Below are 12,434 nucleotides of genomic sequence, written 5' to 3'. Positions count from 1 at the left end.
GTGTAGATTGGTGAGATTTTTTAATTCATTTTTTTAATCCATTTTGAATTCCGGCTGTAACACAACAATATAATGTGGAAAAAGTCAAGGGGTGTGAATACTTTCTGAAGGCACTGTTAACTGTTTCTTGTGAGATCAAGTTGTGTAACTTTATGGCAGATCTGTGTTTTCATTCAGGGATTTGAGAATCAGTCTTTGAGAGCTCAACCCATTATTTCTTTCACCACTCATCGCTCCATCTCCTCATGAGTACTTAGGGGATGTCTTGATGGTTGAGTGTTCCCTCATCACCTCATAAGTGCTTATATTAGGGTCTTGATGATTCCATCCTTCCCTTAAACTGGGCTCTAGAGGAAGTGAAGTGTCTATCCTAGGGGAACTGGGCTCTAGAGGATGTGAAGTGTCTATCCTAGGGGAACTGGGCTCTAGAGGATGTGAAGTGTCTATCCTAGGGGAACTGGGCTCTAGAGGAAGTGAAGTGTCTATCCTATGGGAACTGGGCTCTAGAGGATGTGAAGTGTCTATCCTAGGGGAACCGGGCTCTAGAGGATGTGAAGTGTCTATCCTAGGGGAACCCAGCTCTAGAGGATGTGAAGTGTCTATCCTAGGGGAACTGGGCTCTAGAGGATGTGAAGTGTCCATCCTAGGGTAACCGGGCTCTAGAGGATGTGAAGTGTCTATCATAGGGGAACCGGGCTCTAGAGGATGTGAAGTGTCTATCCTAGGGGAACCGGGCTCTAGAGGATGTGAAGTGTCTATCCTAGGGGAACCGGGCTCTAGAGGATGTGAAGTGTCTATCCTAGGGGAACTGGGCTCTAGAGGATGTGAAGTGTCTATCCTAGGGGAACTGGGCTCTAGAGGATGTGAAGTGTCCATCCTAGGGGAACCCAGCTCTAGAGGATGTGAAGTGTCTATCCTAGGGGAACTGGGCTCTAGAGGATGTGAAGTGTCTATCCTAGGGGAACCCAGATATAGGGGATGTGGTGACGGTTGTACTGGCCAACATAACTCCTGAAGGGACACATCAGATGCCCACCCACCCTTGATGGACAACACACTCACAGTCCTTACATGTTTCAGGATCCCTTCTCCCCCCACCCTCCATTAATCTCCCCCTCCTTCATCTCTCCCTCCTTCCATCCCTCTCTCCCTCCTCTCCACTAGCCAGTCATGAAGGCTCCAATCTCTCTCTTGGGCTTAAAGAAATCACCGCCCCAACTCTCGACCCGAGTTTTCTCTTATATATATATATATATATATATATATATATATATATATATATATATATATATATATATATATATATATATATATATATATATATATATCGATATATATATATATATATTAATTTAACCTTTATTTGACTAGGGAAATCAGTTGAACGAATTCTTCTTTACATTGACGGACTACCCCGGCCAGACCCTCCCCTAACCCGGATGATGCTGGGCCAATTGTGCGCCGCCCTATGGGACTCCCGATCACGGCCGGATGTGATACAGCCCGGGATCGAACCCGGGTTGGTAGTGACGCCACTCAGGATCCTTCTTCTCTTTTACATTGATGAAGGAAGCGCTTGGCTGGGCTGGAGCTTTAATGACTTCACAGCTGGCTGGTACTTGTACCACGGTGGCGGCATTATGCTGATTGGTTTCTGTATATGGCGTGTTGGCGCGCTCCCCTTTGATATGGTGCGATGTTTGTTTCTGGATGAGGAAGAGGTAGGAATGGTAATGAAGTCCAGCCCCTTATCGCGACTTAGGGGAAGCACTGTAAATATGTCCAATCTTTAAGAAAGGAGGATGCCTGTTGTATTGTTCAGAGGAGCTCTCCAGTGTTGGATAAGATATCTTCATATCAGACCAGGTTCAGTATAACTTTGAGTTCATCTCAGTCAGGTGCTATTCTTGCTTTCTGTGTTATGCTAACCACATTGCAAGGGTGATGCCCCTGAGGCGATAAATAAAGTTGTATTAAATAACAGTAGCAGTGCGTGGGTAAAATCAATGGGGAAGCCAAGCCAGGAAAAAAAAAAAATCATCACAAAACTGGAGAGCAACCTCTGTCTGGTGAAGTCCACAAAGCATATTGCATGTAACAAACAGTTACATGACCTACAGCATGGTCAAGCAAGTGAATGTTTCAGACATTTTTGGACTACTAAACAACTATTGATTTAGAACCACAGTGAGTCACTGCAAGTTGCAAAATCAGGAGCTGCCTCCACTATTCCAGCACCATTTCAACTTCAATATTTCAACATCATCTAATCACCTATGCTTAGTGACAACTAAAAGATTCCAAAAACAATTTAGTCCAATCAACGTAAACTAAATATGATGTGGCTGTCCTTGGTTCTGATTTTTCTGTGTGTTTGTTCATTCAAGTAGAAAAAGCATATTGACTCACCCTACTTGTAGAGAAAGACCAATCCCATCCTCCTCTCTTTTATGTTGACAAAATGGTCTATTACTCTCTGTTGTGCAGTACACACTTTGAGTTGTTGTCCTAGGCTACCTGGCTAAAATGCTTGCTCGCTAGCCCAACTTCCTTTTCATGGGCAACGATGGGGCAGCTAGTTAACATTTAGCCTACTATACTGAACAAAAATATAAACGCAACATGTAAAGTTTTGGAGAAATGATAATCGCAAAATGATCTGTATATAATTCCTGGAAGCTGAACATGTCCCAGTTCTTCCATGGCCTGCATACTCACCAGACATGTCACACGTTGAGCCTGTTTGGGATGCTTTGGATTGACGTGTACAACAGCGTGTTCCAGTTCCCGCCAATATCGAGCAACTTCGCACAGCCATTGAAGAGGAGTGGAACAACATTCCATAGGCCACAATCAACAGCCTGATCAATTCTATGTGAAGGAGATGTGCCGCGCTGCATGACGCAGATGGTGGTCACACCAGATACTGACTGGTTTTCTGATCCAGCCCCTACCTTTTTTTTTAAAAGTTATCTGTGACCAACAGATGCATATCTGTATTCCCAGTCTTGTGAAATCCATAGATTAGGGCCTAATGAATTTATTTCAATTGACTGATTTCCTCATATGAACTGTTACTCGATAAAATCTTGCGTTTTATATTTTTGTTCAGTATACATCTAGCTACTTCCATCCTCTCAGGCCAGGGCCACAATGTATGAATTTATGGTTGGATCAGAATCGCCATAATAATCATTGGCCAGTATGGAGAATTAAGTAAAACCACAAGTTCAAATCCCTATCTCCATTCATTGCTAATTCAGGAAAGGGCCAATTGTAGCTAGCTAGCCACTGGAGGACAACGACACAAAGAGAAGCAACAATTCAAGTTTTTTCTGTCAATTACGTTTTGCTTTTGATGTGACGTGATTGGTGTGTAGTCAAATCCAAACTGGTTTTCCTTGACACTTTTTTTGGGTGCGCCAGGACCAGTCACAGTTGAGCTCACTCAGTTTAGCTCAACACTGATTGGCTATTATTTTAAACATTTTATATCAAGGGAGGCCAAATGCTCGCTGGCTTCCCTTGCATTCAATGCTATGGGCGGCAACAATGTCATACTCTTTTTGACCAGACAGAATCAGATAGATGGGCTACACATACAGAGACAGAGGGGCGCTGTTTCGCTCACTCGGATGCTTTCTCATAAATACTCACCACTGTTAAATAAGGAACATGTAGTATGTCACACTTTGACAGTAACCTATGCTTGTAGTCAATGCGGTGTGTACAGATGTAGGATTGTAATTTGAGCCAGTTTGCTACAGCAGGAAATTAATCCTGTAGCAAGAGGAAATGTGAATTATTATTTGATTTATAATTAATGGCCATTTTTGTTAGGGTTGATACTTTTCTCATAAGGGAAAATCAAGTCTGAAATCTCAAGGTGGAAATTACAAACTTCAGAAGCCTTTTTTAAACCTCATACACTACAAGTTTTACATTTATTTCATTGCAGGAAAGTTATCCTGCAACAGGGTGATCAAATTAAGATCCTACATCTGTACTAATAGCATAAGTATGAATGTGTCTGACAGTCTGAAAGCTATGCATACCTTGAGTGGGTATTGAAGCATGGCCATGAAAATATGGCCTCTTAGCTCTCTACAGGACCTGAGCATAATATAATGCTGGAAATTCTCGCAAGCTTATGGTGCAAAGCAATTCAATGCATCAACGTTTTAATTATATCTGTCTCTATTCAAATAAATGAATAGATAACAGGTGAATTTGCAAAGACGTCTAGTGCAGGAAATTGAATGAAATATTCTGGTACTTGGTATTCATTATTAATAATAAGGCTTTATTAATTTTAATTTTACCTCTTTTCCTCCCTCCCACTCGCTCTCGTTCTCTCTCTTTTTCTCTCTTCACAGTTGTGGTTTTGTACGTTCAAGGCATCGGGACAAAGGAGTGGAGAGAGGTGAGTGAAATTACTTTTTTATTACAGATCTTACGTATATGGCCTTGGAAGGATAATCCATTCTTTGCTATTATACAGTTGAAGTCAGACGTTTACATACAACTTAGCCAAATACATTTAAACTCAGTTTTTCACAATTCCTGACATTTAATCCTAGTAAAAATTCCCTGTCTTAGGTCAGTTAGGATCACCACTTTATTTTAAGAATGTGAAATGTCAGAATAATAGTAGAGATAATGATTTATTTCAGCTTAATTTCTTTCATCAGAAGGTCAGAAGTTTACATACACTCAATTAGTATTTGGCAGCATTGCCTTTAAATTGTTTAACTTTGGTCAAACATTCGGGTAGCCTTCCACAAGCTTCCCACAATAAGTTGGGTGAATTTTGGCCCATTCCTCCTGACAGAGCTGGTGTAACTGAGTCAGGTTTGTAGGCCTCCTTGCTCGCACATGCTTTTTCAGTTCTGCCCACAGATATTCTATAGGATTGAGGTCAGGGCTTTGTGATGGCCACTTCAATACCTTGACTTTGTTGTCCTTAAGCCATTTTGCCACAACTTTGGAAGTATGCTTGGGGTCATTGTCCATTTGGAAGATCCGACTTCCTGACTGATGTCTTGAGATGTTGCTTCAATATATCCACATATTTTCATTCCTCATGATGCCATGTATTTTGTGAAGTGCACCAGTCCCTCCTGCAGGAAAGCACCCCTACACCAGGATGATGCCACCCCCGTGCTACACAGTTGGGATGGTATTCTTCGGCTTGCAAGCGTCCGCCTTTTTCCTCCAAACATAACAATGGTCATTATGGCTGAACAGTTCTATTTTTGCTTCATCAGACCAGAGGACATTGTACCAAAAAGTACAATCTTTGTCCACATGTGCAGTTGCAAACCATAGTCTGGCTTTTTTATGGAGGTTTTGGAGCAGTGGCTTCTTCCTTGCTGAGCGGCCTTTCAGGTTATGTCGATATAGGACTCGTTTTACTGTGGATATAGCTAATTTTGTACCTGTTCCTCCAGCATCTTCAGAAGGTCATTTGCTGCTGTTCTGGGATTGATTTGCACTTTTCGCACCGAAGTACGTTCATCTCTAGGAGACAGAACACGTCTCTCCTTCCTGAGCGGTATGACAGCTGCTTGGTCCCATGGTGTTTATACTTGCATACTATTGTTTGTACAGATGAACGTGGTACCTTCAGGTATTTGGAAATTGCTCCCAAGGATGAAACTTCTGACCCACTGGAATTGTGATACAGTGAATTATAAGTGAAATAATCTGTCTGTAAACAATTGTTGGAAAAATTACTTGTCATGCACAAAGTAATGTCCTAACCGACTTGCCAAAACTATAGTTTGTTAACAAGAAATTTGTGGAGTGGTTGAAAAATGAGTTTTAATGACTCCAACCTAAGTGTATGTAAACTTCTGACTTCAACTGTATATTGCAGTACCATACAGTATCTCAGGGATTTTATAGAATGGGAGACAAAGATGCGAGGTTTGGCTCATCCTTGCAGAAGTCTACCTTTTGTGCCTTAGTGGGAATCGATCGAGAACTTCATCAATGATGGAATGTATAATAATTACAGGAATGTAAGAATTGATGGTGAACCAGGGATGTTGGAACAATGAGGAAGAGCATTCCTCTCTTTAAGGAACAGTTACATTTTCAATTGAAATCGTTGCTAATACTAGGGCAGAATCAACGCCTAATAGGGCCTAAAAGGGTGGAACCGACCCTAACTGGGCCTAACTGGTCTGAACAGGTTCTAACCAGTTCCAATTTGGATTATCTCACAACCTCTGGTCTTGAGACTCCATAATAAATCACATTTCTTGTCAGCCAGACACAGCCAGAGGGAAGGCTTACCCATTCGTGTGTGGGTTAAATAATCTCTGACAGTCACATTGGGGGGGAGAAGCCTTTAATAGACAAGTATACTTTAATTGGCAAAAGTCATTCAAGAGAAGAATAATTTTTTGGAATGAGTAATCAAAACATTTGGTCACAATTTTTTTTTTGAGAAGCTATTGGAACTCAAAGGGGCAAAAGCCTTGGATATGTCTACGAGGAGTATTGTGATGGGCACTCTCTCTCTCTCTCTCTCTCTCTCTCTCTCACTCTGAGGGGGGAGGGGTATGCATCAACAGCAATTGGTGTACTGACTCTAGCGCAGTGGAAGTTTCGATCCATTGTTCACCCGTCTTGAATACCTAATGGTCAAATGCTGACCCTTCTACCTCCCCAAGAGAGTTTTCAGCTGTTATTGTGACTGCTGTATATATTCAACCTCAGGACAAGATAAAGAACAACCTGGCACTTAACGAACTGTACAACACTATAAACAAGCAGGAAACCAAGCACCTGGAGACTGCTTTTCTGGTTGCCAGTGATTTTAATTCTGCTTCATTAACGGTTCGTAAATCAATTAGGTGCCGAACAAAAAGTGAGCGTGAAATGGGGGTGACCTGGGGAGCTCTGAGGTACCGGAAAGCATCAGCAAAAAAATCACCTTTTTATAATAAAGTATTGCATGCCTATCATAGCATTTGCGTAGTAGCATAGAGCAGTAGACTAGAGGCGCTTACAGAAGTTGCACAGATGGGGAACATTTTGAGTAGCTTAGGGTCTACTTGCATTTCATGCAATTCTACATCATTTTACATGACTGGAGACTTTGGCAGAATCTTTTTTAATACCGCAAATATTATCGAAATGACAGGTTACTTTGACACTGAGAATCTGAGATCAATAAAAACGATCTTGTCTTGAATCGATCAATAGCTTAGGCCTAGGTGTGTGGTAACACACATTGAAGGATATAATAGTACTAAAAATGCTTTCCAGTTTCACTGACTCACAGCTGGTGATGGCCGATGTGCTCGTGCAAATCTCTCTCTTGTTTTACTTTGTGAAACAATATTTTGAAGGTGATCAGAGATTTTGGTAGTCTACAGCAGACAGATTACAGTCCACTCTTTTCAGTAGGAAGCATTTGATTTCCAACCAGTCAGTGTTTTTCCCGCGATTGTATATTGTGAAAGGCCTGTTTTGTCTGCATAGTGTTCACTAATAGATTTGCCACATGTTCCCGACAGTAGGCTATGCTTTGTTATTGGCGGTAAGCAATTTTTTAAATATATATATGATCCTCTGTGGCTAAATTATAGGCCTTCTCATTGTGTAGTAGGCTATTCTAAGTTATTCCATTTCTTTCTGAACAGGCAGCAGTAATTCCCTAACTTTAGCAAATGTATTTCAATTTATCAGGTGTGCTACAGCTCCTCCAGAACCCTATGATTTTATAAGGAAATAAATTATGAAGTGCAACACTGGAGAGATGAGAGTTGCAGGCTCATGTCAATCAGAGCAGAGAGATAATAGAAAGTGAATCTCATTCTAGTTCTCTGAGAGATACAGACACCCTTTTCGCATGGCCACAGCCACGCAAACATAGGTTACAATGTTGTGCAAACCATAAGCTCGGGCCGGCCCAACCCGAATCAACTCTTAGAATATCAGGCCCGGGCTGAAAATTGACTTTTTCACGATGCGTTTTTTTAGGGGGCAGGAGAATTAAGATGAGGTAATGAATTTTCACTTTAATTCAAATGTTTACATTGCAAACAGTGAAAATTATGTTTCATATAATAAGAGTTACAGAATCGGGCCAAATCGGTTCAGGAAGGAAACAGTACAAAATGGAGAGGTGCCAGATCCTGTTTCGGCAGGATCCGGCTCAAATGAACCACTGGTCATTAAGACATGTGATGCCCAACTTCCATCAACAAGTCTCCTTCACCACTAGGGGCAATAAAGTCCTAGACCACTGCTATTCTACACACAAGTGTACGGATCGACGCTGGTAGACGAGAAGCTGGTACAGGGAGAACATTTAATGAACAACAGACATGAAACAGAACAGGAACAGTGTCTGGACAGGGGAAAAATAACGACATCAATGCTGACACAGGGAACAAAGTCAGGAGCAGACAGAAATAGGGAAGTCAATGAACAAAGTGAAGGAGTCCAGGTGAGTCCCATATTGCGCAGCTGCGCGTAATGATGGTAACAGGTGTGCGTGATCAAGGGCAGCCTGGCGCGAGAGGGAGAGAGGGAACAGGTGTGACAGTACCGCCTCCTCTAGAGGTGCCACCCGGCGTCCCACCTGGGCGAGCCTGACGGGCTGACCGAGGCATGGGCGCCAGAAAATCCGGCTGGGGCATTGGAGCCTGACGAACCAGCTGAGGGGTCATAGTCCGGCCATCCGGCTGTGGTGTGGGAGCCTGGCGAGCTAGCTGAGGCACTCCCGGTTCCCTCGGCGACAGCACCCGGACCCGACGTCCCCAACCAAATCAAAAAACAAAACTCCCTGATGCTTCTTTTAGGGGTGTCAGCATTCTGTAGGATCGATGCTGGTAGACGAGAAGCTGGTACAGGGAGAACATTTAATGAACAACGGACATGAAACAGAACAGGAACAGTGTCTGGACAGGGGAAAAATAACGACATCAAAGCTGACACAGGGAACAAAGTGAGGAGCAGACAGAAATAGGGAAGTCATATTGCGCAGCTGCTCGTAATGATGGTGACAGGTGTGCGTAATAAAGGGCAGCCTGGTGCCCTCGAGCGCCAGAGAGGGAGAGCGGGAGCAGGCGTGACAACAAGCAAGCATACAAGGCCCTCCCTCATTCCCCTTCAGCAAATCAGATCATGACTCTATACTCCTGCTTCCTGGCTACATGCAGAAGCTCAAAGAGGAAGTACCCATGATGCGCTCCATAGAGAAATGGTACTCCGAATCGGAGGCCTACAGGACTGCTTTGTTCGCGCTGACTGGAATATGTTCCGGGACTCTGCCAATAGCATCGACGAGCTAACCACCTCTATCACTGGCTTCATTAGAAAATGCATCACCGAAGTTTGTCCCCACAATGAAGGTTTGCTACTTCCCCAATCAAATTAATGAATTCACTTCGTCTCCCTTGCCACCAAAAACTCATTCACTTTTTTGTCTCTCTCGCCTTCTGTCTGGTTCCATAGCCACAAAGTCAGATTCCAGTCACGTTCTGCCTCGGCGAATGACGTCATTACTTTTTTAAAGAAATGGAGCACACTTTTATGAAAGAAGAGATCACTTCTTCTATGCAAATGTTGTTGGTCAGTACAATAAAATAATTTGTTCTCATAGCAGTTGCCGATAAAAATAAGTCCTTAATGGAAGTAATTGTTTGTCATCTGTAGCTCCATGATATCAGCTAAATCAAGCTCAATAACTCAATGCATGCATACACTCCTTCTGAATAATATACATTCACCTGTGTTGTGACTAGAACTAGGCTACGTCTTGATTTACCCAGTTTATCAATAGAGATTTACATTATATTGTTTTTTCGTTAGATTGGTAAAAACAAAGTCAAATTGATTGTATCATTTATTCATTAATGCATAGCCTACATTGTTGTCTAAAACATGTTTACATTAAAATGTTCAAATGAAATTGAACTCAAGAGGCCCAAGGATTGAACAGAGCAGTAGCTGAGTTTATCTGTCTGTATCATGCCAATTTTGTTGTGGTATTGTTTTGGTATCGAGTATCGTGATGATATCGAGTATAGTGATACTAAACAGGGTATTGGTATCAAAGTCAAAATTCTTGTATCATGACAACACTAATCCTCACGTCTCAAGCTGACCACCATCATTCATGTTCCCAAGAACTCTAAGGCTACCTGCCACAATGACTACTGCCCTGTAGCACTCACATCTGTAATCATGATGTGTTTTGAAAGGCTGGTTATGGCACACATCAACTCCATCATCCCAGATACCCTAGACCCACTCTAATTTGCATACCGATCCAACAGATCCATAGATGACGCAATCTCAATTATACTTTACACTGCCCTCACCCATCTAGATAAGATTAATACCTATGTAAGAATGCTGTTCATTGACTACAGCTCAGCATTCAACACCAAGCCCGTCACCAAGTTTGGGACCCTGCAACTGCATCCTGGACTTCCTGAATGGCTGACCCCAGGTGGTGAGGGTAGGCAGCATCACCTCTGCCAATCTGATCCTCAACACGGGGGGCACCACTGGAGTGTGTGCTTAGTCCCTTCCTGTTCTCCCTGTTCACCCACGACTGCGTGGCCACACACGACTCCAACACCATAATAAAGTTTGCTAACGACACGACGGTGTCAGGCCTGATCTTCTTCAATGTCAGTAAGACCAAGGAGCTGATCGTGGACTACAGGAAACGGGGGGGGAGGCAAGCCCCCATCCACATTGATGGGGCTGTAGCGTAGCGAGTTGAGAGTTTCAAGTTTGTCTGTGTCCAAATCACTAGGGACTGAAAATGGTCCACACACACGGACACAGTCTTGAAGAAGGTACGACAGCGCCTCTCCCCCCTTAGGAGGTTGAAAAGATTTGGCATGGGCCCTCAAATCCTCAAAAGATCTACAGTTGCACAATTGAGAGCATCTTGACTGGCTGCATCACTGCTTGGTATGGCAACTGCACCCGTGGACAGACCAGTACATCACTGGGGGCAGAGCTCCCTGCCATCCAGGACCTCTATATCAGGCGGTGTGAAAGGAAGGCCTGGAAAATTGTCAGACTCCAGCCACCCAAGCCATAGACTATTCTCTCTGCTTCCGCTCGGCAAACCGTACCGGAGCAACAAGTCTGACACCAACAGGGTCCTGAACAGCTTCCATCCCCAAGCCATAAGGCTGCTAAATAGCTAAAAAAATGGCGACAGGGACTATCTGCAATGATCCTTTTATTTTATGCACAGACTATGCACACTCAAGACTTTACACACTCACACACACACACACACTCACACTCCGGCACTCACACACACACTTCAATTGCTCACACACACAACACGCACACACATACTGACTCACACACAGTACAATCATCATATACGCTGCTGCTACTTTGTTTATCATATATCCTGATGCCTAGCAGTAGTGTAAACTACTTAAGTAAAAATACTTTAAAGTACTACTTAAGTCGTTTTTTGGGCTAACTGTACTTTTTTTTTAACTTTAAACTTTAACTTTTACTTCTCTACATTCCTAAAGAAAACAATGTCCTTTTTACTCCATACATTTTCCCTGACAAGCCAAAGTACTTGTTACATTTTGAGAGGCTGACCAGAAAATGGTCCAATTCACATACTTATCAAGAGAACCTCCCTGGTCACCTCTACTGCCTCTGATCTGGCGGACTCACTAAACACACATGCTTCGTTTCTAAATTATGTGTTTGAGTGTGCCCCTGGCTATCCGTAAATTAAACAAAACAAGAAAAGTGTGCTGTCTGGTTAGCTTAATATAAGTAAATTGAAATAATTTATACTTTTACTTTTGATACTTAAGTATATTGTAGCATATATATTTACTTTAGTATATTTAAGACCAATACTTTTAGACTTTTACTCAAGTAGTATTTTACTGGGTGACTCACTTTTACTTGAGTCATTTTCTATTAAGGTATCTTTACTTTTACTCAGGTATGACAATTGGGTACTTTTTCCACCACTGTTTCCTAGTCACCTTACCCTTATACATAGCTAACCCTACCACTCCAGTATCCCTGCATATTGGAAATAGTATTGGCACTGACCCTGGAACTGACCCTGTATATAGCTTACTTACTTTCTCCTGTTCTTCTTGTTATTATTTATTGTGTGTTTTGGTTCTATTTGACTTAATTGTTTAGTACTACTGATATTGATTACTGCATTGTTGGGAAAGGAATTTCACTGTACTTGTGCACGTGACAATAAAACTTGAAACTTGGTTTAAGTTCTGTGTTGCGATATCAAAGGTGCTCAGCGGTTACCTTCCACAGGAAACCACACAGGTAGACACTGCCCAGCAAGCCTTAATCAGTATCTTGGGGAGAGAAATACCTACATCCACAGACACACACACACTGTCTGTAATACGAGTAAGTCACTTTGGATAAAGGCGTATGCT

The 12,434-nt window shown here is 42.4% G+C and overlaps 1 protein-coding gene across 1 annotated transcript in view; it reads left to right on the top strand.

The window, feature by feature from the left end:
- The window catches only part of LOC120064647 (copine-9-like), a 103,640-nt gene that overhangs the window by 20,080 nt on the left and 71,126 nt on the right, over positions 1–12,434 (top strand). Inside the window, exon 3 of the mRNA XM_039015272.1 lies at positions 4,377–4,423. Coding sequence (XP_038871200.1) covers positions 4,377–4,423 — 47 coding nt within the window. The remainder of the gene's footprint in view (positions 1–4,376; positions 4,424–12,434) is intronic.

This window comes from Salvelinus namaycush, chromosome 20, assembly GCF_016432855.1.
Source record: "Salvelinus namaycush isolate Seneca chromosome 20, SaNama_1.0, whole genome shotgun sequence".
Classification (NCBI taxonomy): Eukaryota; Metazoa; Chordata; class Actinopteri; order Salmoniformes; family Salmonidae; genus Salvelinus; species Salvelinus namaycush.
The sequence above is the reverse complement of the archived record's forward strand: the minus strand, read 5'-3'. Positions and strand labels throughout refer to the sequence as shown.